Consider the following 23,764-nt stretch of genomic DNA (forward strand, 5'->3'; position numbering starts at 1 on the left):
CATGGCGGTCCGTGACAGTATACATGACGGACATAGCCTATATGATGTCACCCATTGGTTTTGCACTACATTTCCACATTCCAGCGTTAGCATTTTGTCTGCCACCATGATGGGGGGGTTTAGAGCCAGAAGCTTATAAATCAGCTAACACCACCTAGCATTTAACAAAGCTGCATTCATAAACTATACAGGTGGAACACACACACACACACACACATCTGCTAAATATTTTCGGCTGCCTCATTTAGGGGTCGCCACAACAGATCATCTGCCTCCATCTCACCCTGTCCTATTTCTACCGTGCTCCTCTGTGACACCAGCCCTCTGTATGTGCAAACTGTCCTTTCTTCTTTTGCCACAAATCCCCCATGACAATCATCTTCACCCACTCCACCCTGCCTCGGCTCTCTTCTTCACCTCTCTGGTGCACTGTCTGTTGTTTTGGATGGTATTTAAAATCTCTCTATTCCTTGCATCTTCAACTTTCAAACCTGCTTCTACGTACTTTCATACTCTTAATGGATACTTTATTGATCCCCATGGGGAAATTACTTGTTTTCTCTGCATTTGACCCATTCACTCAGTGAAGCAGTGGGCAGCCCACTAAGCAGGCGCCCGGGGAGCAGTGTGTAGGGACGGTACCTTGCTCAGGGGTACCTCAGGGTAGCCGTTAAGTGGATTCGAACCGCCGACCTTCCGACCATGGGGCGATCACTCTTGTGCATACCTCCACCTCTCCAGGCTGTCTTCCACCTGCTCCCTCCTCTCACCACAGATCACAGTGTCATCTGCAAACATCGTAGTCCACAGATACTCCTGCCTGACCTCTTCTATCACCCTGTTTATCACCACTGCTGATAATTAGTTCTAATTAACAGACTATTAAATACTAGAAAATACATTTTTAACTAACCAAAACTGAAGCACAAACCTCAGGGATGGGATAATACTAGTGAGAATTCCTTTAAAAAGACTTTAAAGGAACAACAGCACAAACACACATTTAAGAGGTCCCTTAAATAGTTTTGTAGACTGCCTCAAGTGGCCACCAGAGGAACTGCTTTTGTGTGTTAGCTTTGTTTGTTAGCATTCTTTTCTTTTGTCTAGACTGACAGAGGCATCTGTGTTTTCTGCTTTCCAGGCGACCACAATAGAAGACATGGAGGCGCGGCTGGACTGCGGTTTGGTCAAAGGCCACGCCTACGCCGTGACAGATGTACGGAAGGTGCGGCTAGGTCACGGACTGCTGGCCTTCTTCAAGTCGGAGAAGCTGCACATGATCCGCATGAGGAACCCTTGGGGGGAGAAGGAGTGGAGTGGCCCTTGGAGTGACAGGTAATCACAACACTGCCACCTGCAGGCAGGAAGATAAACTACTGAAGCTCCTCAGTCTCTAATCCTACCCTGTTAAAGGTAATTGAGCTGTCTTCATCTATCATTACTCGTAGCAGACATCTTACCTCTGTGAGTCAGATGTGGAGCATTCCCAAAACAATGTATTTTGCCCGTAATAGGATACGTGACCGTGTCACGATCAATTTAACCAATTACATAAATTGAAAATGTCAAAGTGCGCCAGTCCCTCAGAATTTGACTCACGAGGTTTCTAAGAGACGTAACATGACGAATGATTAAATGCCAAACGACCGAACAGAAAGCAATCCATACATAAGGTCCAGGACACAGAGAAAAGAGGAGGACAATGGGAAATGTCATGTAGACAATGAAAAATGGAAATGCAATCAAGCTAATGGGCCGCTGAGCAAAGAAGAACGGCTAAATTCAGCCCAGTCGGAGAGCCGCTTGTTTATGAAAGCAGCTCAGACGTCCTCGAGAAAAATGTTTCAGCTCAGGAGTGGGTAAAACGGAAAAATAAATGTGCTTGCTCCTCGTCTCTGTCTTTGAATCGTGAACGGGCAAATTCGGTGAAACAAACAGGGAGCCGGTAAAGTCGGATAATAACAGACTCTGAATTATTGATAAGGCTGAAAGAGAGACAGCTGTTATTAAAGAGACGTGAGTCATCCCTCATCATTCACTCACTGTCGCTGAATAATTCATTCATGGTTTGATAAAACCCGTTACTGTAAATGGTGGCTGACAGACCGCTGGACGTTTGTCAGGGCATCATAAACAGAGACATAAACACAGAGCTAATGCATCCAGTAAAACACCTGTGTTTCCCCTGAGCACTGAATACAGAGGAAACCTTGATGTGCAGGTATGATTCACACGGTAATAAATACCACGACTGGTGCTGTAAAATAGAGCTCAGGAGGGAGAGACGCGCGCGCAATTCATTTGTCTGAACTCGATACAGCTACTCAGAAATAAACTTTATAGCTGTGGTCGTTATAAGTCTTGCAATTAATATTTATAATATTCTGTTAATAATTTAAATGTTTTTCCTCTTCCCCATATTTGAGGTCCCACCATTTTCATAGCAGGCAGATGTATATACTATTATATTATATATTGTACATATATTTATTAGTTTCAGATGTAGCCATTCTTGTATTTTGCTTGTTTACATTATTGTATTTTGCACAACTCTGTTGCTTGTGAAGCTCGCACACAAGAATTTCACTCACATGTGCTGTACCAATGTACCTGCACATGTGATGTGACAATAAAAGTGATTTGATTTGATTTGATTATATTATTTTACTAGTATGACTGTACGCATCTTAAATTAAAGTTGTATGGTTTAAATCTGCTAATCTTGTGTAAATGTGTTTACTATTACCCTTAGGGATTATTTGCAGTACTCTGAGGGTAACTTAAGGTTAGCTATGAAAGGAAATTTTGCACTGAAAGTAGCAGAAAATAAAAATTGAAATATTTCGAGTGACAAAGACATGTTTGAAGCAACAGATTGCAGGTTTTTCCTCACAATTAAAGACTTGGGCAGGACTTATAAAACAGTATGGTAACGCAGGGATGAGTAGATCTGTTCAGTTTTATTTACAGTATGTAACGCTGAATCACAGCAACAGTCACCTCGAGTTGCTTTATATTGTAAGGTAAAGGGGCAGGGGCAGGGATAGCTCAGTAGGTAAAGTGGTCGCCCCATGATCGGAAGGTCGGCGGTTCGAATCCACTTAACGGCTACCCTGAGGTACCCCTGAGCAAGGTACCGTCCCTACACACTGCTCCCCGGGCGCCTGCTTAGTGGGCTGCCCACTGCTTCACAGAGTGAATGGGTCAAATGCAGAGAAAAAACAAGTAATTTCCCCATGGGGATCAATAAAGTATCCATTATTATCATTATTATTATTATTATTAAAGTCAGTAATACAGAGAAAACCCCAACAATTAGACGACCCCCTATGGGCAAGAAGAAAGCCAGAGTTTAATAATAACTAATGATTAAATGCAGAGAAATGTCTAAACACGGGTGATGGAGAAGACAAGCGTGAAGAAGAAACAGTCCTAGTTAATAGGCCTGTTAACTAAAAGAGGATTCAGATACACTTGATTAAGCCCTAACGACAAATGTTTTTAGCCTAATCTTAAAAGTAGACAAGGCACCTGTCTCCCGAATCCAAACTTTGAGCTGGTTCCACAGAAGAGAGGCCTGAAACCTGATTGCTCTGCCTCCCATTCTACTTTTAAATATCCTAGCAACCACAAGTAAGCCTACAGTCTGAGAGCAAAGTGCTCTTTTGGGGTGATTATAGTATTAACCACAACATGGTTTATGTAAGTCAAATGCTGACTCGACCAGGAAAGGGATGATCAATAAATCGTGCTTAAGAAGCATTTGCAGGGACAATTTTCATTTGTTACAAAGAAGTTCTTTATGGATGTCGACTTCTGTCTTCCCACTGATTGTTGTACATATTTCTGGCACTTCCCCCTGCTGATAGTAGCAGCTCTGACAGGTAGACGTGGGCTTTCATCTCCACACTACGAATGCAGTGTCATACTAGACTTCAACAGGGAGCAGTTGGCTCTGTGCAGCACCTAAGCTGAATGAGAACAGTAAAACAATCTTGGATGTTGGTTACTTGAAAGTATAATTACGTGTTCAGACATTATTTTTTGAGGTCTCATTTGTAGGCTTGATTTTTGCTCGCCCAATGGTCCATTTATAGTTGGTCTTTTAGAGGCTTAAAGGTGTTTCGTTTGTGCCGTTTATCCAGCAAGAGGTTGTGAAGGCTCCTGTAATGTGTGCTGCCGTCACAGAGGAAATAAATTGATGATGAGCAGGGGGAAATTAGCTGTCACAAATGATGAGCTCAAAAAGATAATGCTCAAGGATCCCCCCTCCATGTGCAGCACCTGAGCCCCCCGGGCTCTGTTGCAGGGGTTGTGTAAAACCAACACATGAGACAGAAGATAACGTGTCAACTACAGACGTCACCCAGAGCAGGTCCAAATGGGTTCAGGTCATGAAACAGTGAGGCCTTTTACTAAAATCTGACACACTTATACAACAAAATTAAAGTCTACCTCTAACAAAAGCTCATTTCACATAAAAGCCTGTTTGCTCTTTTGTTTTTGCTCCCTGCAGTTCGGAGGAGTGGAACAAAGTGAGCAAGAGTGAGAGAGAAAAGCTGGGCGTCACCGTACAGGACGACGGCGAGTTCTGGTGAGAGCCTGAAAAAAATACACCCACAGTCATTTTGTTACATTAAAAAAAGGCTACAACACTTTTATTTTCAGGCACTGATGTTTGGGCCGCAGGAACAGTTTGACATTTTGAGCTTATTTTACTTCCTGCTGAGATTTTTGATGTTTTGATCCAAAGCTAAAGCAGATGGCCTATCATGTTTGATGTCACAAAGGTAGATGCTCATACTACGGACATTATATTTTTGACAAACCCAAGGTTAGGACCAATGTGAAATGTATCTGTTTCAGGGGTTGAACTTCAGAACTGCTGTTCTGGGAAGACTAGAATGTGAAACGCACTTCTTCCTGTTTTTCATTGTTTAATTCCCTGTGATGTAAATGAACCGCATAAAGATAATTAAGCAATTAAACATGGTCTAAAAGTATACGCATTTCTGTGTTGTCCTTTTCTTTGGCACCAACCTCAGAATGATGAGGGGAAGGCAGAGACATGAATAAGGCCTTCAAATCACCTCTGATATATGAATAGCTCTTACAGTGAAACTAATGAATTTCTGTATCTCACCTACAGGTGGGTAGTTTAGCCAAGCATCAAGAGTATAAGCTAGCCTGGCTTAAGCTCATTTATTAGTTTATTTATTACTTTGTTGCTTTGTTGCATGTATCACTAAAGAAAGAAGTCAAATTAGAAATAAGATTAAGAAGGTTATCTTCATCGTGTCAAATAAAATGATGCAGTTCTTCTTCAGAAGCCCTCGGCACTCAAACTTTAGGCTCATTTTATCTCAGCTCTGTACATCCTAACCATTTGCTTTGCTCCTGGTTTTGTTTCCTCTGCTTTTGTACCTGTTCAAGATCTTCTTCTTTCAAGCTTTTTCCTCTAGTTGGTATCCACTCTCTCTGCTCTCTTCTCTCCTCTTTTCCTGCTGCCCTCCTGCAGGATGACATTTGATGACTTCTGCCAGTACTTCACTGACCTGATCCTGTGCCGCCTCATCAACACCTCCTACCTGAGCATCCACAAGACCTGGGAGGAGGAGGTGATGAGGGGCTCCTGGGTCCACCGGCAGGATCCCCTACGCAACCGATCCGGAGGCTGCATCAATCACAAAGCCACCTTCCTGCAGAACCCTCAGGTCGGTACATGTCGTGGTTTTGTCTTTAAGAACTGTGTGATCAGTGCTGGACTGTGATGCACCGTCCTCTTTTTCTCCTCCTAGTATGTGTTTGATGTGAAGAAGGTGGAGGACGAGGTGCTGATCTGCTTACAGCAAAAAGAGAAGAGAGCCACACCAAAAGAGGGCAAATCAGAAAATCTCGCAATAGGCTTCGATATCCACAGGGTAGAAACACCCACACGTAACCGAGAAATCTTCACAAAGCGGAACCAGGAAGTAAACCTGTGATAGATCTGGATCTTCTCCTTCACAGGTGGAGCTAAATCGGAAGTACCGTATGCACACAGCCCAGCAGAAAGTAGCAGGTTCCATCTACATCAACTCACGCTGCGTCTTCCTCAGGAAGGAGCTGAAGGAGGGCCGCTACGTCATCATTCCCACAACCTTTGACCCCGGGCAGCAGGGTGACTTCCTGCTCCGTGTCTTCACTGATGTGCCTTCAGACTGCAAGTAAGTGTATGATAGTCTTACATGTGGATGTAAAGAGCTACACTCGGAGGCTTTACATCTTTAGAGTCTCGTCAGAGGCTGATGCAATTGGATACATTATTGGATGAAATTGTACTTCCTGTCAGTCACTTTACACAGTTACTTCTGCAAGAAGTAATTTTTTTGAATACTCGCTCCAAGACCTCCCATTTAATCAATAGTTAACACTAAACATCTGCCTACACATCTGGACAAATCATGGGCTTAATGAGGGGAACAATGCTTAATGCTTGGTTCTGTGTTGTTCTGACCTGTTTATTATCAGCTTCCTTCCTTGCCTGGCTTATTTTGATTTTCTCATACCAGTGTTGTCCTGTCTAGCTTATTTCAATCATCTTATGCCTGGGTTTCAGGTATCTTCCCCGGCTTATTTTGATTGCTACCTTGGTTTAGGTTTCCAAGGTCGGGGTGACCGTGGCTCAGGGGGTTGGGAAGCGCATCTGTAACCGGAAGGTCGCCGGTTCGTTCCCCGGGCTCTCTGTCCTGGTCGTTGTGTCCTTGGGCAAGACACTTTACCCTACTTGCCTACTGGTGTTGGCCAGAGGGGCCGATGGCGCGATATGGCAGCCTCGCCTCTGTCAGTCTGCCCCAGGGTAGCTGTGGCTACAATTGTAGCTTGTGTGAATGTGAGAGTGAATGAATAGTGGAATTGTATGGGACAATGCACTTTGTTCATATCAGTCTTAGACCCACTGTTGCTGTTAGGTGCTTTGCACATTTCCAGTTTTATCTTAGGCCGTTTGAAGCTGGTGTCCTGCTTAGAGTATACTCTTCCGCTCAAAGCCAGAATGTCTGTATTTCAGCCATTATAAACACTGTTTAAGTCTTAATATAAAATATATATAATTTATATATAATATTTTCCTGTCTTTAATTTTAAAAATGATTTATACAGTGTATGAGGACAGTTACAGTCCTACATTTACACCCATTAAACCAGATTGATTCCTGTAATAACACAACCACAGAAATTCTGCCAAGGAATTCATTCATGTTAGCTTAAGAGAAGGACTGCTTCACGCTGCGTTGATACATCAGCACAGTAACAGATAGTAGATCATTTTTCACCTATTATTTTCTGTTGCTTTTGGGACTGCCGACCAGAACCTGCTGCTGAAGCACTGGCAGCGTTACAGAGGCCTGTCACACTCCAACATGAGGCATATCTGTGTTCATACATCCATGTACCTGTGCTGTCTTCATCTTACTCAGAGAGCTGACCCTGGACGAGCCTCCTCAGACATGTTGGACGGGGATGTGTGGCTACCCTCAGCTGGTCACTCAGGTCCATGTACTGAACGCTGAGGGTCTGCAGGGACAGGACTCCAATGGAGGTCGGTATGAGGACTCCAGTCGGTGCGTAGCAGACGTAACCTTGCCTGACATTGAGTGCTGTGTTTTGTATTTGCATGTCAATGATGAAGTGCTGTGAAAACCCACAGAGCTGCACTGCCTCAATCCCAAAAAGAGAGCGAGAGCCCAGAGCAAAGCACGAGGTACCTCAGCACCACCCGCTGAGATTATTTAGCTAGTGTAGTGTCTACAGCCTGTAGTGTGCCGCAGTTATGGCTTAAATCTCTTACTGTGTGTGTGTGCATGTGTGTGTTTGTGCGTGCGTGTGAACTAACTGCTGTAACTTTAACACAAAGGTTCATGTGATTGTAGCGTCTTATAGTATGCTTCTGTTAAATAAGTAAATCAGCGCTGAGCAGTCAGTGTACACCATCCCCCAAAAAGTCGAGCTTTATTTACATTTACTCCACAAAGAGCCACCAGAGCGAGCAGCTCCTCATGTTTGATTTGACAGATTTTACTTTATTTTTACCCTTCCTGAGATAAAACTGTTCAAATCTTTTAATTGTTAGGCAAATGTGTAAACCACTACAGTAAGGAGCCACTCGACAGGGGGTCATTAACTGTTCCGATACCAAGTAAATACAAGGGCCAGTTTTGGTTTTACTTTAAATTTATAAAGTTAGCTTATGTAGGGGATAGCAGTGTGTCATGACTTAAGAGATAAATCAATGAGTTTCCAAATCCTGAACACATTTAATGACCACCATGTGTCTGTCTCTAAAGCACTTTAGTTCCACCTCTCTTAATAAAATTAGATTTGACAGTCAGTACAAAAGGGCTCAGATGTTTTTCATAATGCATGTTTTTATTTTCCCACAAAATTATTCAGTTCAGTGGGCTACATGCTGAACAGAGGATAGAAACAAAGTATCAATTCATAATGCCAGTATCAGTCCGATACCAATACCAACATTGGTATCAATACTATCATCGAGCGCCCACTTTAACTGCTTTGTACATACTTATAAAGCATAAGTGGAGGCAGAAATACTAGTTTTTTGTTGCTGTTTTTTAATTAAATAGTATTTTCAAATGTAGAAGTCCAGAGGTATTATCAGCAAAATGCACATTGTTAATAAAAATGTCCTCTGTGGCTGTTTTTTATTTATCAGTGTACTATATTAATACATTTTGTGACATTTTGCTGGTTTTATCCCGGCAGAGCTATTTTAAACTTTTAGATATTTGTTCATTTTTTTCTGACAGCTGTAGATCCCTACGTCATCATCACCTGTGAAGGAGAGAGGGTTCGTTCACCAGTTCATAAGGACACACGGTGCCCAAACTTTGACATCAAAGGCCTGTTCTACCGCAAGAAGCCCAAGGAGGGCATCCACATCGAGGTGAGCTGTCACTCTGCAGTCCGTAGTGTGAAAGGTTGAAGAAAAAAAATGCAACTTCAAATTTGATTTGTTCTTTATCCCTCAGAAACTACAGCTTTTGGCCAGTGGCCTTTGACAACTTTCACATTTATACATGGCACCAAAATGTAAAGTGCACATCTTCTGAACAGTAGCTATAAGGTTACTAAAAGGTTACTGTTTGCTTACTTTGGATTTCATTGCATAGTTTCACTAAACTCAAATCAAGGTAACAGGATGAGAAAACAAAGTCTAGGAAGTCTTGCTATATACTGTGTGTTTATTCTGCGATCAGACCATTTTGTAACCGCTTTTCATCAGGCTCTGACAAACACATGGTCACTCTAAATTAAATACTAGCCATTTGAGTTGTTATATAACCCACATAGGGTCTTAAAAATCATCAGATTAAAGCATAAACTCACCTATATCAAAGGAAAATGTGCAAAAACTTAAACACCAGCAGGTGTTTTATAAAAGGAAAATAACAATGTTCCAGAAAAGGAAAAAAGCTCATGTTCATATTGCCACTACATGTAAAATAATTTATATATAAAGAAAATAAAAATAAACCTACAGAACAAACATGTTATTATGCAGACATAATATACGCTGTACACAAACAAAAAGTAGCCGTAGAATTCAAAATACAGGGTTATCCAGCCAGTAAAAATCCAATACTAAGAATTGATCACATTTACTGAGAAATAAATGTTCATAATCACAAATTTTAAGTTTTCCTCAGGGGCATCAAACTGTTATTAACCCATTAGGTAAAACATTTAGATCTAACTACCGTAATTCTTGAACCATTGGTGCAATTGAAAAATTCCAACGGTTCCTGAAAGCATCAACTCTGTGCTTTATCAGTGATATGAGGGTCGTGATGGTAATCCCAGGTAGGGCGCCACATTCAGCGAGGCTGCTGCGACACTGTTCCTGGAATTATTGTAATAATCCTGATATCACTGAAAAGCAACAGTTCCCCGCTGCTTTCGGGAACTGTTGGAATTCTTTTATCGAGCAAGTGGTTCAGGAGTTACAGCTGTTACATATGTTGAAATAAAACGTTGCAAAACCTTACGTTTCGCCACATTCATCGCTCTCTGGTCTCACGTTGACATCCTGTGTGACAGCGCTGTATGTGTGTGTGTTTTAGCATTTTGTAACCGAACACGTGGGAAATTTGAGTCTTGTAAGTTGAAAAAAAATTGACTCCTTCAGTACATGATGTAGACGATCTACTAGGCATGAATAATATATTTTTTATATTTGTAGATATGTCAAAACATCTTAAGTATTCGCAAAGTGAAAGCAAGAACCTAAATACACAGTCGACAGTGACGGCTGCAGAAAAGTGGGAGCTAGCTGCAGGAATAATTTGGGTTGATAGTCCCGCGGCACTTGTCTTCATGCAGAGTTTCACAGCGTTTCATCGCTTGTCTCATTTTCAGTCCTTTTTCCCTTTATCAACTCTCTCTTTGAGCCTACGGGACGTGAGAATGAGGCTGCTAAGGATGTTTGCAGAGCATCCATAACTAATCAGTTACAGGCTCCATATCAGGCGACACGTGTAAACCAGTGTATTTGTGAGGGAGGTTATTAATAGTAATACGATGTTGGATTTGCTTGTTTAGAGCTGTGAAATTGTTTTATTTGTAACACAGTGAAATGAAACCATGAGTGGGCATTAGAGCTGGTAAATCATCTGTATTTACACACTGTTAGCATCAGAGAGAGAGACATCATTCATTTAAATAAATAAGAGAGTTAGACAATCACATGAGGTATCCTTCATGTTGTTTTTCACCAAACAATCTAAAAGATGGACAGATCAATTCAAAACTGAGTAAGGAGACCTTCATTGAGCTTATTAATTTGTCCAGTAGAGCTCCATTAAAAACCCAAGTGTACTTAATGATTCATTTTATCATTTTCACTATTCATCCGTGGCCAGTCCCCTCGCTTTTACTTTGGAAATTCAGTCATTCTAATCCCAGTTACACATCCCACGTTTTCAGGATTTCAAGATTTCAGATTGCAGTCAACTGAGGTGTTTTCTTAGCCCTTCTAATTTAAGTGCATAATCTTAGCTGCTGTGGCTGCTATAGGACAAACATGTTTCAGACAGACGAGAGATGATGGCTGTGGCCGGCTGACCTGTTTGTACTACTGTTTGAAATGGATCTGACTGTTAGGCTTTTCCCTGTTTGTTGAAGGCTGTCACTCCATTGTTTTCCTCAGTTGTGAAGAGGCTGTAAAACTTTTTGAAAGCAGAGTTAGAGAACCTGTTGAGGATTTGGTGAACTGTTGGTAGCACTGCCATTTCTGTTGATGTTAGCTGCTGTTAGTCCAGGTTAGTGAAACTGTCGTTGAAGTGGCTGTACCTTTTGTTGAACTAATAAACTCTCATACGATGTAATTACATAGTAATGTGTGTATATGTATGAATACAGTATCCCTTTTTTTACTATTATAAAATGTCAAACAATCACTGAGAGACAGTTACCTTTATGTTTATTGGTTAACGTGTGAATAAGGACTGTTTATTCATTTCATTTTGTTATTTAATAAATGACATTTTCTTACTATTAAACAAGCTTTTAATAGATTTCAGAAATATTTGTTTTATTGTTTTAAATCAGCGGTCCCCAACCCCTGGGCCATGGACCGGTATCGGGCCACGAGAGTTGAGGCTCGGTCGTGAAATGTATGTTTTTCAGGGGTTTTATCGTTAACTCGGTTTCCCTGGGTCTTTTCCCGTGTTGTAGTTGTGTGTCTTATTTTGAACGAAATATTTACACGTTACCATAGCGACCAGAGAGCATTAAGGGTCAGAGAGGAGGATGTTACTTTCAATGTTTTTGGCGCATTTCAGCAGGATGCTGCTAATAAAGTTACACAATTACACAGTGAATTCACTTTTATTATTATATTTCCAAAATACCACAGTTTTTGTCTTGGTCGTATCATTTTATTTTGTTGCATTTATCCGCAACACCTTAAAGGCCAATCCGTGAACATATTGTCTGACATTAAACCGGTCCATGGTGCAAAAAAGGTTGGGGACCGCTGTTTGTGACATGTGGTTTAATTTTTAAACAGATACTCTGACATATAAGTTTCAAACGACCTGTGTGAGTGAATAACGGAAAAAAAGGTTCAATATTTCTTCGTGCTGCCTTGTTTCCTCAGTGTTTTACTTCTCTCCTTCCTAGTGTCTTCTTTCTTCTGTCACTTTCTCTCTGGTGTATTTCCTTTGCTGATTCCTCCTTTTTTGTGCTTACTGCCTTTTGTCTTTTTGTTTCCTTCTTTCCTTTCTGACTTCCTCCCTTGAGTGGCCAACAGATCTACAACAAGAACATGATCGTGGACACCTTCCTGGGTCAGGTGATCTTGTTCAGCGACCCCAACGAGCGCCAGGAGCAGCACACGCTTCACCTGCGCGACAAAGGCAGCCGCCAGGACAACGACCTCCCGGGCACGCTCACTGTGCGCCTCATCACGTCCACCACGCTCACCAACATCTGAAGCAGCAGTTTATACGATTGCAATGATCGAAGCTCAAGGTGGCGTACGAACCGTGCCCGCTGTTCACCTTCGCCGTTCATCTTTTAACCGTCGCGGGAGCTCACTGTGTCTTTTTTTTCCTGCCGCTTGCGTGCTCTGTGTGTCTCTGTTTTCCTTTGCTTCCTTTAGCTTCACAGGGTTTTATTTTTGAAGGCCTGCATCTGTATATCCTGATGGAAGCTGTACAGGGGGTTGTACAGACTATTTTTAAATACATTCCTGTCAAAATTGTTCATCAGTCACAAATTTGTTCTTAAAGTAGCAGAAATCTCTATCAGAGCAACAGTTTAAGAAACTGATGAAGTTTTATCAGATTTTTTTGCTGTTCTGACCCTTAATTACAGACTTGTTTTTATTTCTTCTTATACTCACACACACACACATATACATGAATATAATACATATGCAGACATCTCTGCACTCTCCATGCATGTGCCACTGTTTCCAAGGGCTATGCATTGCCTTAAGGCTGAGTTTGTCTCACCTCTTTGAGGAGACGAGGGGAGGTGGGTTATGTTGAATACTATTTATCTTAGCACAGCCTTGGTTTAGTTTTTTCTTTGTCTCTAAAAGTTTGCATTAAGCCCTGCTTTTTGCCATCGTGTTATCAGCTTCTGTCTCCCAAATGCTCTTTTATGACTGTGAATAATCCTCCCGCCCAGCCAGCCAGCCCAACCACCCAGACACCTCAAGTCTTCAGCAGTTTGCCGGTGCTTTGGAGAGCATGCAGCAGTCTGTCACTTTTTGCGTTGGACTTCAAAGCCAACAGCAGCTCTTCTCTCCCCTCGACTCAGTGCTTTTTCTGTGTTGTTCTGTGAGCGCACCCGCGTGTGTGAAGTCTTGCCTCCCGGTTTCCATCACTAGCATCATTCGAGAATGCTTTCCGTCGCCGGCTGCTATGGACGATCTCTAAACTGCATGGCTTTTAAAAAGAAAACGAAAAAATCCCGAAACTCTCTGCCTGTGCTGCACATCTCTCTAGTCGTAGCTTAGCAGCCGGTGCTTCCGATAGTGCTACCCCCTTCCTCCTCCCCATGCAAACATCTTTCCTGTCCAGTGGAGTGCAAAGATTCACCCTGACATAAATCAAGTGCTTTATGGGACCAAAGAGGAGCCAGGCCCCCTTTTCAAACCGGCCTAGCCTGGCCCGGCCCGGCCCAAGCCTAGCGACAAACCGCCACCCCCTGTGCCACATCATCTCTTAACGGCAACACCACTGCCTGACGCTTCCTCTGACTTGAGTCTGTCGGCCCGGGCCAAAGACTCACGCCACGTGATCCCGAAAGACAGCAGCTCTGCAAGCGTGAGTGTGTGAGACTGTGTGTGTGTGTGTGTGTTTGAGTGAATGTCATGTTATACCTGAAAGAAAAAGATCACAAAGGAAAGGTGTGAACCGAATAGTAAAAGGGACCTTTTTTGAAGGGAAAAAACACACCTTGCACTTTATTTCTTTAGCTTTGAGGGGTAAAAAGAAAAACCCTCGGAGACTACGGAGAGAGAAAGGAGTGCTTTAGCAGAGGAGACGTCCTGCCAAACAACCTGTGCCATCGCCTTGTTCCTGGCTTTGCCTCCACAGCAGGAAAACAACTCGGACGAACTGTTGAATTCAGATGGTTTTGAATATTGAACCAACACTGGTACAGTTTAATCTTTTCTCTGATGACATTTCTCGCGTAGATCATGTGGCCATCCGATCCGACCTTTTACCATCCAGTCGGCTTCTTGTGACAGAAAATAACAGCCTGTGTTTTTTGTTTCTCTTCAAAAGTGCAATCCAAGTTTTATAAACTTTTGGTTATTATGTTTTTCCCCTTAAAATTTGAAAAATGTAACTTATGGTTATTTTTAAGACCTTTCCTTTGAATGTAAACCATTAGTGGACTAATCTCTCAGACAAAATATCAAGCCCCACCCCCTTTTTTTTCAGTGCCCTTTTCCATGACTTGAACTGTCACTCATGGCATTTAAGTGGTCACACATGTTTGTGTACAGCATCTTTATAAATGTGTCTTGCATGGGTTATTTTTCCAAGATATCCACAGCCTTGTATTGTACTGTTCAATTGTTACTCTATATATTTATTCTTTCTATCTCAGAAGTCTTGGAAATGCTAGTTTTGAGCAGTGAGCATGTCTACACTTAAATGCACCTCATGTCAGTCTGATCATGTCAGTCTGTTTGAAGCAGTTGTGTCTTGTACTACAGTGATGCATTCATAATGCCTCTAGCATCTGTGAACATTAGCAGCAGTTGTCAACAACTATTTAGGTGCTATTTATCTTCTTCTTTGTGGTCTTTTTGTTGGTTTCACTCAGAGAGAAAGTGAACGTCATGTAACATGAGACTGAATCTGAAGCGTGTTAACAGTGCAAACAGCCAGTGTTGGAGACTGTAAGTGCAGAGCAATGTGAGATTAGACAGCCTGCCGGTTTTTATTTGCAGAGTATTTCCTCTTTATTCTGCCAATCAGTTCCATGCACTTCTCTGAAAACAGGCAAGCTCTGCAACATAAAATTGATCCTGAAGTTGGAACCTGTGACTATGGGAAGAGCAGAGGTTACTCCAGCTTTCACCACTTTATGTTTGGCTCCTGAACTTGTTTAAATAAAGGCAGGCTCTTCAGTGGTATCGATGCAGAGTTCCCTCCTAACCAACACCTACTGTGAAAAAGAGGTGTTTGGGTAAACAAAGAAGGCTTTCCCCCTCCCTCACACAGAGTGGCCTACTGCAAGGCAGTGAAGTCCCAGCTGTGGTTAATTTAGTTTGGTTAAAATGAGTTTCTCTTTGTCCAAAACAGTGTAAAGATCATTTTTGTCTATGTGCTAAAAAAAATCAGACAGCTCAGATAAATGAATTTATTGCGGAAGATTATCAGTGCCAAATGTGTGCACGGGTGTTGTGATACAGAGCTTTTATTTTTCCTGAAAAAGAAGTATCTTTTGATCTTTTGGGTATTTTCTGAATCCTTAAAGTATTTTCTAACCACCAAATATTGTTTTTCCCACACGATAAAAATTTTCAACCTTTAAGTTGCAGATGTAAATTAGAAAAAAAGCATTAAGGCAAAAACTGCATTTCATATATCGGCCACTTGGGGCTCCAAAACGAGTCATTGTGCTCTGTTAAAAATGCCCAGGTTTACAGAGTTAAAAAAGAAAGTGTGTATAGTCCAGAACACGATTTCTGTCTTCATATCGAATGAATGCGAGGTGAATGTTCAACTCACCTGTTTGGATTTGGTAATGCTTAAAATTTAGGGATGTGGTCGCTTTGTTTGCAGACAACAGCTGTAGTCAGCAGCTGTCTGACTTCACCGCCACCAAACTAAATCACTCGACCTTGTTTTTGCTCTTGGTGCCTTTTGATGCATTTTAATGGGTTATCCAAAAGCTCCCCTCCATCGTCTTTTCTAAATTCTGGCTCCAATAAAATACCATAGTCGTGGCCAAAACTCTGATGTGAAGGCTTCAAAAATGCTGAATCTACAAACTAAACCGTGTCCATTTCCATCTTTATATACAGACTATGTAAATGACCTGCATCCTTCTTAAATAAATGCAAAATTAACCAGACTTCATAAGAAACTATGCTGATGCTGAGTAACAAAATTGGCAAGGCTTCACGAAAGAAAATAGCTTGAAAGTAATTTTTTATTGTTCTTTTACTGTGCAGGAGACTAAAAATCTTTTGTTGAAATGGTTCGAGATGTGAGGATTCTGGAAATGCTTTTGCAACCTCAAATGTCAGTGTTCTGGGTCTTAAATTTTTTGCTTGGGATTTATTTTTCAGAAAACACAGCCTCTTCTCTATGAGTGAAATGTAGTTGTCAGATATGAAAGATATAAGATACAAAGATATAAGCTGGAATCAGACAAATACCCTCTTCCTGGTAAACATGTCGCTGTGACGGGCTGTAGTTTTGGTGTTTTAACCAATGAGGTTGCTTACAGACAAATCACATGGGACTCAATTAGCCCATATGGTCCCCCTCCCCCTCTCCAATCATCAGTCTGTTTACTGCAGGTTACACGAAATGCATTGCTTGTTGCCCAGCAGTGTTCCTTATCTATGATTCCTATTTCTTTGGCATTTCTTGCACAAATGTGTATGTTAAATGGGAAATGGATGACTGTGGATGTGTTTGGAAGACAAGAAATGACCAAACCAGATTCTCTCCTACTCTTATGTCTAATTCCTAAAAATGCCTGAGCTCCTCAGCGTGTCTGTAGATTCCTGGCACTTTTCAGAGGAAGTTCATTCCTACCACTTGTATACATAGGCGAGGGTAGAAACACAAATCGATCAGTAAATGAATACCCTCAGGTCTGTCTTTACTGCGACAGACTGCTCTGCTTTTCTCCAACTTGTGAATAGGACCACAAGATACTTAAGCTCCACCACTTCCTGGAGTAGTACTCCGCCCTTTTCCATCATGGCCTGAGACTGGGGGATGCTAATTTTCACCCTGTCTGTTAGCATTCATGAATGGCGTGAGTGGCAGTCAGTCTCTGTTAACCCTGCGATGGACCTGCCATCTGTCCAGAGTGTGCCTCGCTTCTCACCTAGTGAGAGCTGGGATTCGGATAATCAGTTAGGAAAAATGGATGGATAGATATGGCCCTTATTTTTTTGTTGTTGAGTATAACAGCAGATAAGTGAAGGGAGATTATTTTTCATCAACTCTGACAGGGACTGAACAGGACATTATTTTTATTCAGAAGTACAAGCTTCCCATCAGCCAACCTGGATTTTATTTCCCTCTGAGTGTCCCTTCAGGTGATGCCAGTTCTGTACTATGAGGTTTCCAATCAATGGTTCGCGGCTCCGGCTGTTTCTTTATTCATACAGAAGTGACGCAGAAATATAACGGCTAACACTGAAGTTGACAGCTGCGACACATGTGAGTATTTAGGCACTAGATTTAGCAATCATAAGAGTACGGAGTCCGAGCCCCAACTCATGTGCCAAAAAAAAAGGTGTTTTATTTTGAAGAGATGCATTGTGGGTGATGGAGTGTTTGAGTTGGACAAATGCTTTTGTTCCTCACTACATGCTCAGTTTTGTTTCTGCCTTTTGTCACCGTGTCGATCATTGTAATTGTTGCACATTGTAATCCTTTTGCCAAAAGTGTTTAATGGCTTTCACTGTTAACCACCACACAGACACACGCACACACAAACACAAGCACACACTTACACAGACCAGGCTTTGTTGGAGTGTCTGGACCTTTTTTTTGACAGTTGCTGTAAAGCGTATCAGTCTTCTGTGTAGATTTTCTGCATGGCCACGCCAAAGCAGGTTTGAAGAAACTGTTTGAATGAAGCCGAATTAGTCACAGCGGTGGCGACTTTTGTACGAATCCAAAAATGCCAGTGCATGTAGCAAAAACACTTCAGATCTGCTCGCGCCACCACGAATCACAGAGTGTTCATTTTCAGTTCTCAGAGTGCCGTAAAAACCCACTTGCTACTTTGATAAACATACTGTGTGAAGTAAAAGGCTTGTGTTGCACACTTGCATGCATGGAAACAGTAACCAGTTTTCTAATATTTTGTATTTAGTATCCAGCAGTATACAGTATGTATATAAAAGTAGCAGGAACTTGACTTATTAGTTTTTATCATGAGATCCATCTTTCTGGTGGATGCTTATATCCTAGACACTCATTTCAAGTGAATGCACTTTGTGTTCACAACCTCTAGTGATCAGCTAGAATGTGTAAAGGAATCCGATTGTTTCCCTTATTCCTTCTCCCATAATGCCTTGTGTGAGTTACAGTTAGATCCATAAGTATTCGGATCTTGTTTCTTTACTTCTGTACACCACCAAAGTGGATTTAAAATCAAGCAAACAAGGTGTGATTGAAGTGCAGACTTTAAGCTTTAGTTCAAGAGTTTTAACAACAGAATTGCATTATTTCAGAAACTTTTCTTACTCTTGGGGTTTGCTTTGAGCCATTATCCATTCGTGCAGAGACTATATCATCCTGCTACTTCTATCAGCAGTCCCATCATCAATAAACTACAGGGCCTCGATTCTTCTGGAAGTCAGACATGCCCACTGCACAGTAGTTTTACCAACACGTTTAGGATTAAAAAATATGAATGTAGCTTCTGTGATGTGATGATCACCCACTGGTTTCTGAAGTCATGTTTTGATAGGTTAAAAAAAAGAAGTAGTGACAAAAAAATGTGGGTCTGATTGAATCCTAAGTTTGGAGGTTCTTAGGATGTTTTATCTGCTTGATTTGTCATGAAAAACCACAGAACAGCTCATCAATCAACTGTTCTATTACTTTTGAGCCTCTGAAATGAGGAACTATGTATAAAAATGTCCTGAACAGTTAATACAGCCCTTTTAGTAAAGTCTGTACTTTAGTCACATCTTGATTATTTGATGTAGAAATTCACTGAGGTGGTGTAGAGAAACAAAATTACAAAATCTGTGTCATTGTCCAAGTGCCAGTCACCTGCCTCTAATAGGGGCATAAGAAACTTATGACATAGATTGATTGGGGACTTCAAGCAGTTTGCAGGTGTTTTGTGAAATTGAAAGGACTACACAGTGATCAAGCACACCTTTCATACATGCAGAAAGGGAACAATCCAGAGATAAAGAAGGTTTAGGAGAGCATAGATGCAAGGCGGAGAGAGGGAAAATGAAGATGAGAGGTCAGGACTGCTGATGGTTCAGCACAAAAGAGCCTGAGTGAGCCTCATCTCTTAAGTCATCCTTCTCTTCTTCTCTGGTATGAATAAGCAGTTAAGGCTCCCAAATCTTTAAGAAGAGCGAAGACACCTGCAGTCATGATGCACACAAGGTTCAATGGAAGTAGGAATCAAGTGAAAACATGTTGGATTTAGAGCGCTTATCATTTCTAGACAGAACGACTGCTTGCGTGCTGATCTTACAGCCTCGTCAGCTTGCTGCATGAGTCTAAATTGGAGTCGAGAAGCGGCTGCACCAGATATCACGTTCATCCTAACGACAGCATCATGTAGGCCGTACCGAATTTGACACTCTGACATTTTTAATCTGAGCTCGAAGTCTTGTCCACTCAAGGAATGAGCTTGTGATTCTTGTATTTTTCTGCTGTTTATTAACTGGAGACTGGAATACCTACTGCATGGTGACTCTTCTAGAAAATGCTATGGTCTTTATAACAAGTATCTTTTATCAGTATTTTATAACCTTGTTAATTTTATATATCCACTCCCAACTACCGTGTTTACTGATAGCTAGGTATCAGAGAGCCGTGCTGTATGTTCTGTACTGTGTGCTTGTCTGTGTCTTCTTTTTCAGCGTGAGCTTTACTTTTTGTTCTGTTTTTTTTAACACTTGTTCGTTTTAATTTGGTTCTCGGTTACACTGTGGTTATTTTATAGCTAAGATCTGAAATTATTATTTTTTCTTTTGTATTTAATGTCAACTTGTGGCATGACTTTGAAATAAAACGGGAAAACTTATTCTGGGTCTGTCATAATTTTTGCAATTTTTGCAAATTTAACTCAAAGGTGAGTACTTCTTCTTTTTTCTTTTTTGTTTACAGCATTTAAAAATTCAGTTTAGTACAACAAATAGACACGGGCAGTGTTGGGGAGTAACGGAATACATGTACCGGCGTTACGTATTTACACTTACCATTTAAAAAGGTGGTATTCAGAATACAGTTACGTTGTTGAAACTGATAGATTATACAGCGGTCTTTTCCTGTTTCATATGGTAGGCTATGCCCTGTCTATTTTTGGTAATTTCACGCTGGTCTAAACCCAAACGAAACACGCATTTAGAGGCTAATAATGCCTGTGTCTCAATCTCGCAGCCCATGTCACCCCTACTTCACGCATAATGACGTGAAGAAATATTTTTTTTAAATGATTATTCAACAAATGACCTACTAGAAAGGGGAGACGGAAGAATGTAAATATAATAATAACCACTGCAGCCAAAAAGAGTGCCTGACGAGCCCAGTTGTAAGTAAGACTCGACTGTACACTGTGTTCGTGTTTTCCTCCGAAACAATAAGCAGCCTTTGTCTCTCGCTAGCAAAGTTGACCCAGACAAAGTAAAGCTAGTTTTCGGCTACAAACCCAACACCGAATCGTATTAGCCAGAGGTCCCTTTACCACAGCAATAGTGCATTCATGTAGTTGTAAAAAGCATGATAAAATATTAAGCAATCCAAAGTATTCACAATATGTTACTCTCATTGAGTAACGTAACGGAATACAATTGTAATTTTGTAAATTTTATAGATTTTCCGAATGATAAAGACCTCCATCACATTACACCAATTTAATTAGAAAAAAGAGGCAGATAGGAAGCCACTATAAAAACAAAACCTGCTCTGGAGAATAAAATACGAAAAAGATTACAGCCTTAAGTAAAGAAAATCTGTTGTAAAGAACGTGTGAATGCATGGGGGGATCGATGCTTGCACAAACAGAGCTGCCTTTTCATGAAAAAAGAGCAATGTCTATACTAAAAAGACCAAACTAAAGCATCGATCCTGTTCCTCTAATATCGATCCAACACAATACTGACACTGATATCTACACTACTGATACAGTGGATTATTCAGTCCTTTGAACACTGAGTCATAGTTTCTTAGTTTAGGGTCCTTTCAGACACTCTGTATCAGCTGTTGATGATTCCTGAAATCATCACACAGCAGAAGTTTTGCTGAAATATATTTAAACTATTAAAATGGGGAAGAAGACAAGAAAACTTGGACCTATGTTATGAATAATTAATAACAAAATCTGTGAATAATCAATTGAACTTCACTGTGTTATATAAAAGTATAGGCTGAGCTCTCACCCGGTGCCTGATTTTTGTTCTCCATGACAGAAATTAAAAACTGAGTTTTCAGAACAGGAAATTTAAAAAGCCAGATATTTTCAGATTAAAATATGATGGAATCCCTTCATACAGTTACGTGTAACAATGTTACTCTATGTATCAGGGATGTCAAATTCATGTTACATCGTGGGCCACATACGGCCCACTTTGACGGACTAGTGAAACTCCACTTTATGCCAGTGTGCAGAAATTTAACTAAACATTTAATCCTTGAAATATCTTAATATGAGTGAATTAAGTACAATTTCAACAGTGTGCCTCTGCTACATGATGTGTAAAATGCCCACACTGGCCTGTATTTATAATCTTTTTTTTTCTTTTTTTCCTATGGTAGAAATTACCTATTTAGCATTTTCTGTCATTTAATTGTTTATCCATCATGTACCTGTTTGGTGATGAAAATTCTGTAAATCTTAAGAAAATACAGTTCAAAGTGCAAAATCCATGTACTTCATATTTTCCAAAGCCTTCCAGTGGGCCAGATCGGAGTTTTTGCTGAGCTGATTCTGGCCCTGGACTTTGTTTGACACCCCTGCCATATATAATATATTTATTAAGAGCTGAATTAAAGCAGTGTTATTTGCATGCATGCATCTGTCATGGAGCACTGAGATTCATTACAAACCTGAAAGACCTCACCCACCACTGTGTGTTGCACCCTCGGGTTAGATGAATGGGTCTAAACAGTATACAAAGGGACACAGGGGAGGTTCTGATCATAAACAAGACACAAAAAGGCAGATAATCTACACAATTTAAAACCTGCGCATCAGACGATCTGCATTCCCTTTAAAATTCATTCCAGAACCAGAACTTGGAAATCATGACCTGGTTCACCTCCCTCTTCACCTCCTTCCCCCAGCTGATCCCTGTACAGTATGTGCCACCAACAGGCTCCACCCTCCCAGCTAATCAGGATCAGCAGCCATGAATGAGACGCAGCAAGAGAGTCTCGAGAGCCCTGTTACTGTCCCAGACATCAGACTGTGAGAGGGCTGCAAGCCACCTGCAGGAGGCTGCGACCACAACGCAACCAGAAGAGCAGAAGTCTGTTGGAAAGATCTAAGAAAACGACAGGAGCAGAGAAAACTACTTAATTCTCCAGTTTCTTCTCCAGCCCTTCTTCAGCCATCCTGTTAACTTTGGGCAGAAGACAACAGAGGATAGAAGAGAAGAATAGTGGATCTTATGAATTGTGCTGAGAGGTAAGTGGGGCAGACGAACATGGGTCGAGGCCTGAGGGCTTATTAGGCCAGAGGGCCGCTGCTCTGCTATAGCTTTAGACCAAAGCCTCTTATTGCTCACTTTGTCCTGTGCCAGCACTTAAAGCAGCCATTGTGTTTCCCTCAAAATAAATAGATCTGGCTGCACTGTGTATTTATTCCATGAAGTCTGGATGGTTTCTTCTAAATTAGATTAGAGATCACCTCTTGTCACATAGGAACGTTTTTAAGTGTCTCTTTGAGAGCAAAAACCAATGAAAGCGGCACAGAGGAACATCATTCATGCATTACAGCAGGTTAGAGAGGAGCAGTGAATACAAACGTCAAACGCTGAGAGCTTTTCAAACTCAATTATGGCAGCAGGAGGTTCTCCCATTGAAGAAGCTGAAACTAGAGAATGGCATTTTTAATTTGATAATCCCCAAACTTATTAATTGATTGTTTCAGCTCTTTACTCAAGGTGCTCCTTTTCTAGCACATTTTGGATGGTTTTCAACCACAAGTGTAGATATTCTGAGTTGGGGGGGATTTAACAGCTGTTTCAGAGCTCAATAATTTAATTTTTATGCAAAATCAAGATGGGATACGTGAGGAAAACACCAAGAAGTTGCAAAGTTGAACCAGCGAGTCTGCCTGTGATCCAAGAGAGCAAACATATCTAACACTATTATATGAAAAAAAATAATTTTTTATTAGCAAACCAAAGGGTTGGGCCTTTACAACTTCATTGTAAAGAGTTTAAATAGCTTTAGATTTAGGTCAGTTTAAATATGAAGTTAGAAGACCAGCGGCAGACGGGTGACCTCTCTAGGGTGAACCGTACCTGTCACCCTGTGACCCAACGGTGGGTTGGATTGGGCCATGCTTGAATGCATTACCACATAAATCATTTGTGCACACATACAACACACATGAGCCTTCTCAGAGATTGCAGTCTTTAGAGAACTATATGATTGCGGTTTGTCAAATTGGCACCAATGTACACAGTTTAATCAATTTTATTGGCTCACCATATGTTTGACATATAAAAGGTAGATCCTAGAAGTAGGGAAACAGCTGAGTAAAAAGTACCTTTAGATGTTGCTGACGTGCCCCGTTTGAGTATTTTTATTGACTTTTGAGGTTCTCCTATGTTGTGTTTTGCAGA

General features: G+C 41.1%; 1 protein-coding gene across 1 annotated transcript in view; it reads left to right on the forward strand.

Annotated features, from left to right (window-relative positions):
* capn5b (calpain 5b) overlaps positions 1 to 19,983 on the forward strand; it is a 59,413-nt gene extending 39,430 nt beyond the window's left edge. The window contains exons 7-15 of the mRNA XM_085421248.1: positions 1,142 to 1,335; positions 4,517 to 4,594; positions 5,519 to 5,714; positions 5,799 to 5,921; positions 6,010 to 6,206; positions 7,458 to 7,579; positions 7,688 to 7,741; positions 8,808 to 8,944; positions 12,311 to 19,983. Coding sequence (XP_085277374.1) covers positions 1,142 to 1,335; positions 4,517 to 4,594; positions 5,519 to 5,714; positions 5,799 to 5,921; positions 6,010 to 6,206; positions 7,458 to 7,579; positions 7,688 to 7,741; positions 8,808 to 8,944; positions 12,311 to 12,493 — 1,284 coding nt within the window. The 3' untranslated portion in view covers positions 12,494 to 19,983. The remainder of the gene's footprint in view (positions 1 to 1,141; positions 1,336 to 4,516; positions 4,595 to 5,518; positions 5,715 to 5,798; positions 5,922 to 6,009; positions 6,207 to 7,457; positions 7,580 to 7,687; positions 7,742 to 8,807; positions 8,945 to 12,310) is intronic.
* Positions 19,984 to 23,764: the final 3,781 nt, after the last annotated feature.

This window comes from Rhamphochromis longiceps, linkage group LG10 (assembly GCF_057381845.1).
Source record: "Rhamphochromis longiceps isolate RC_006_pf linkage group LG10, R_longiceps_female_GT1.1, whole genome shotgun sequence".
Taxonomy (NCBI): domain Eukaryota; kingdom Metazoa; phylum Chordata; class Actinopteri; order Cichliformes; family Cichlidae; genus Rhamphochromis; species Rhamphochromis longiceps.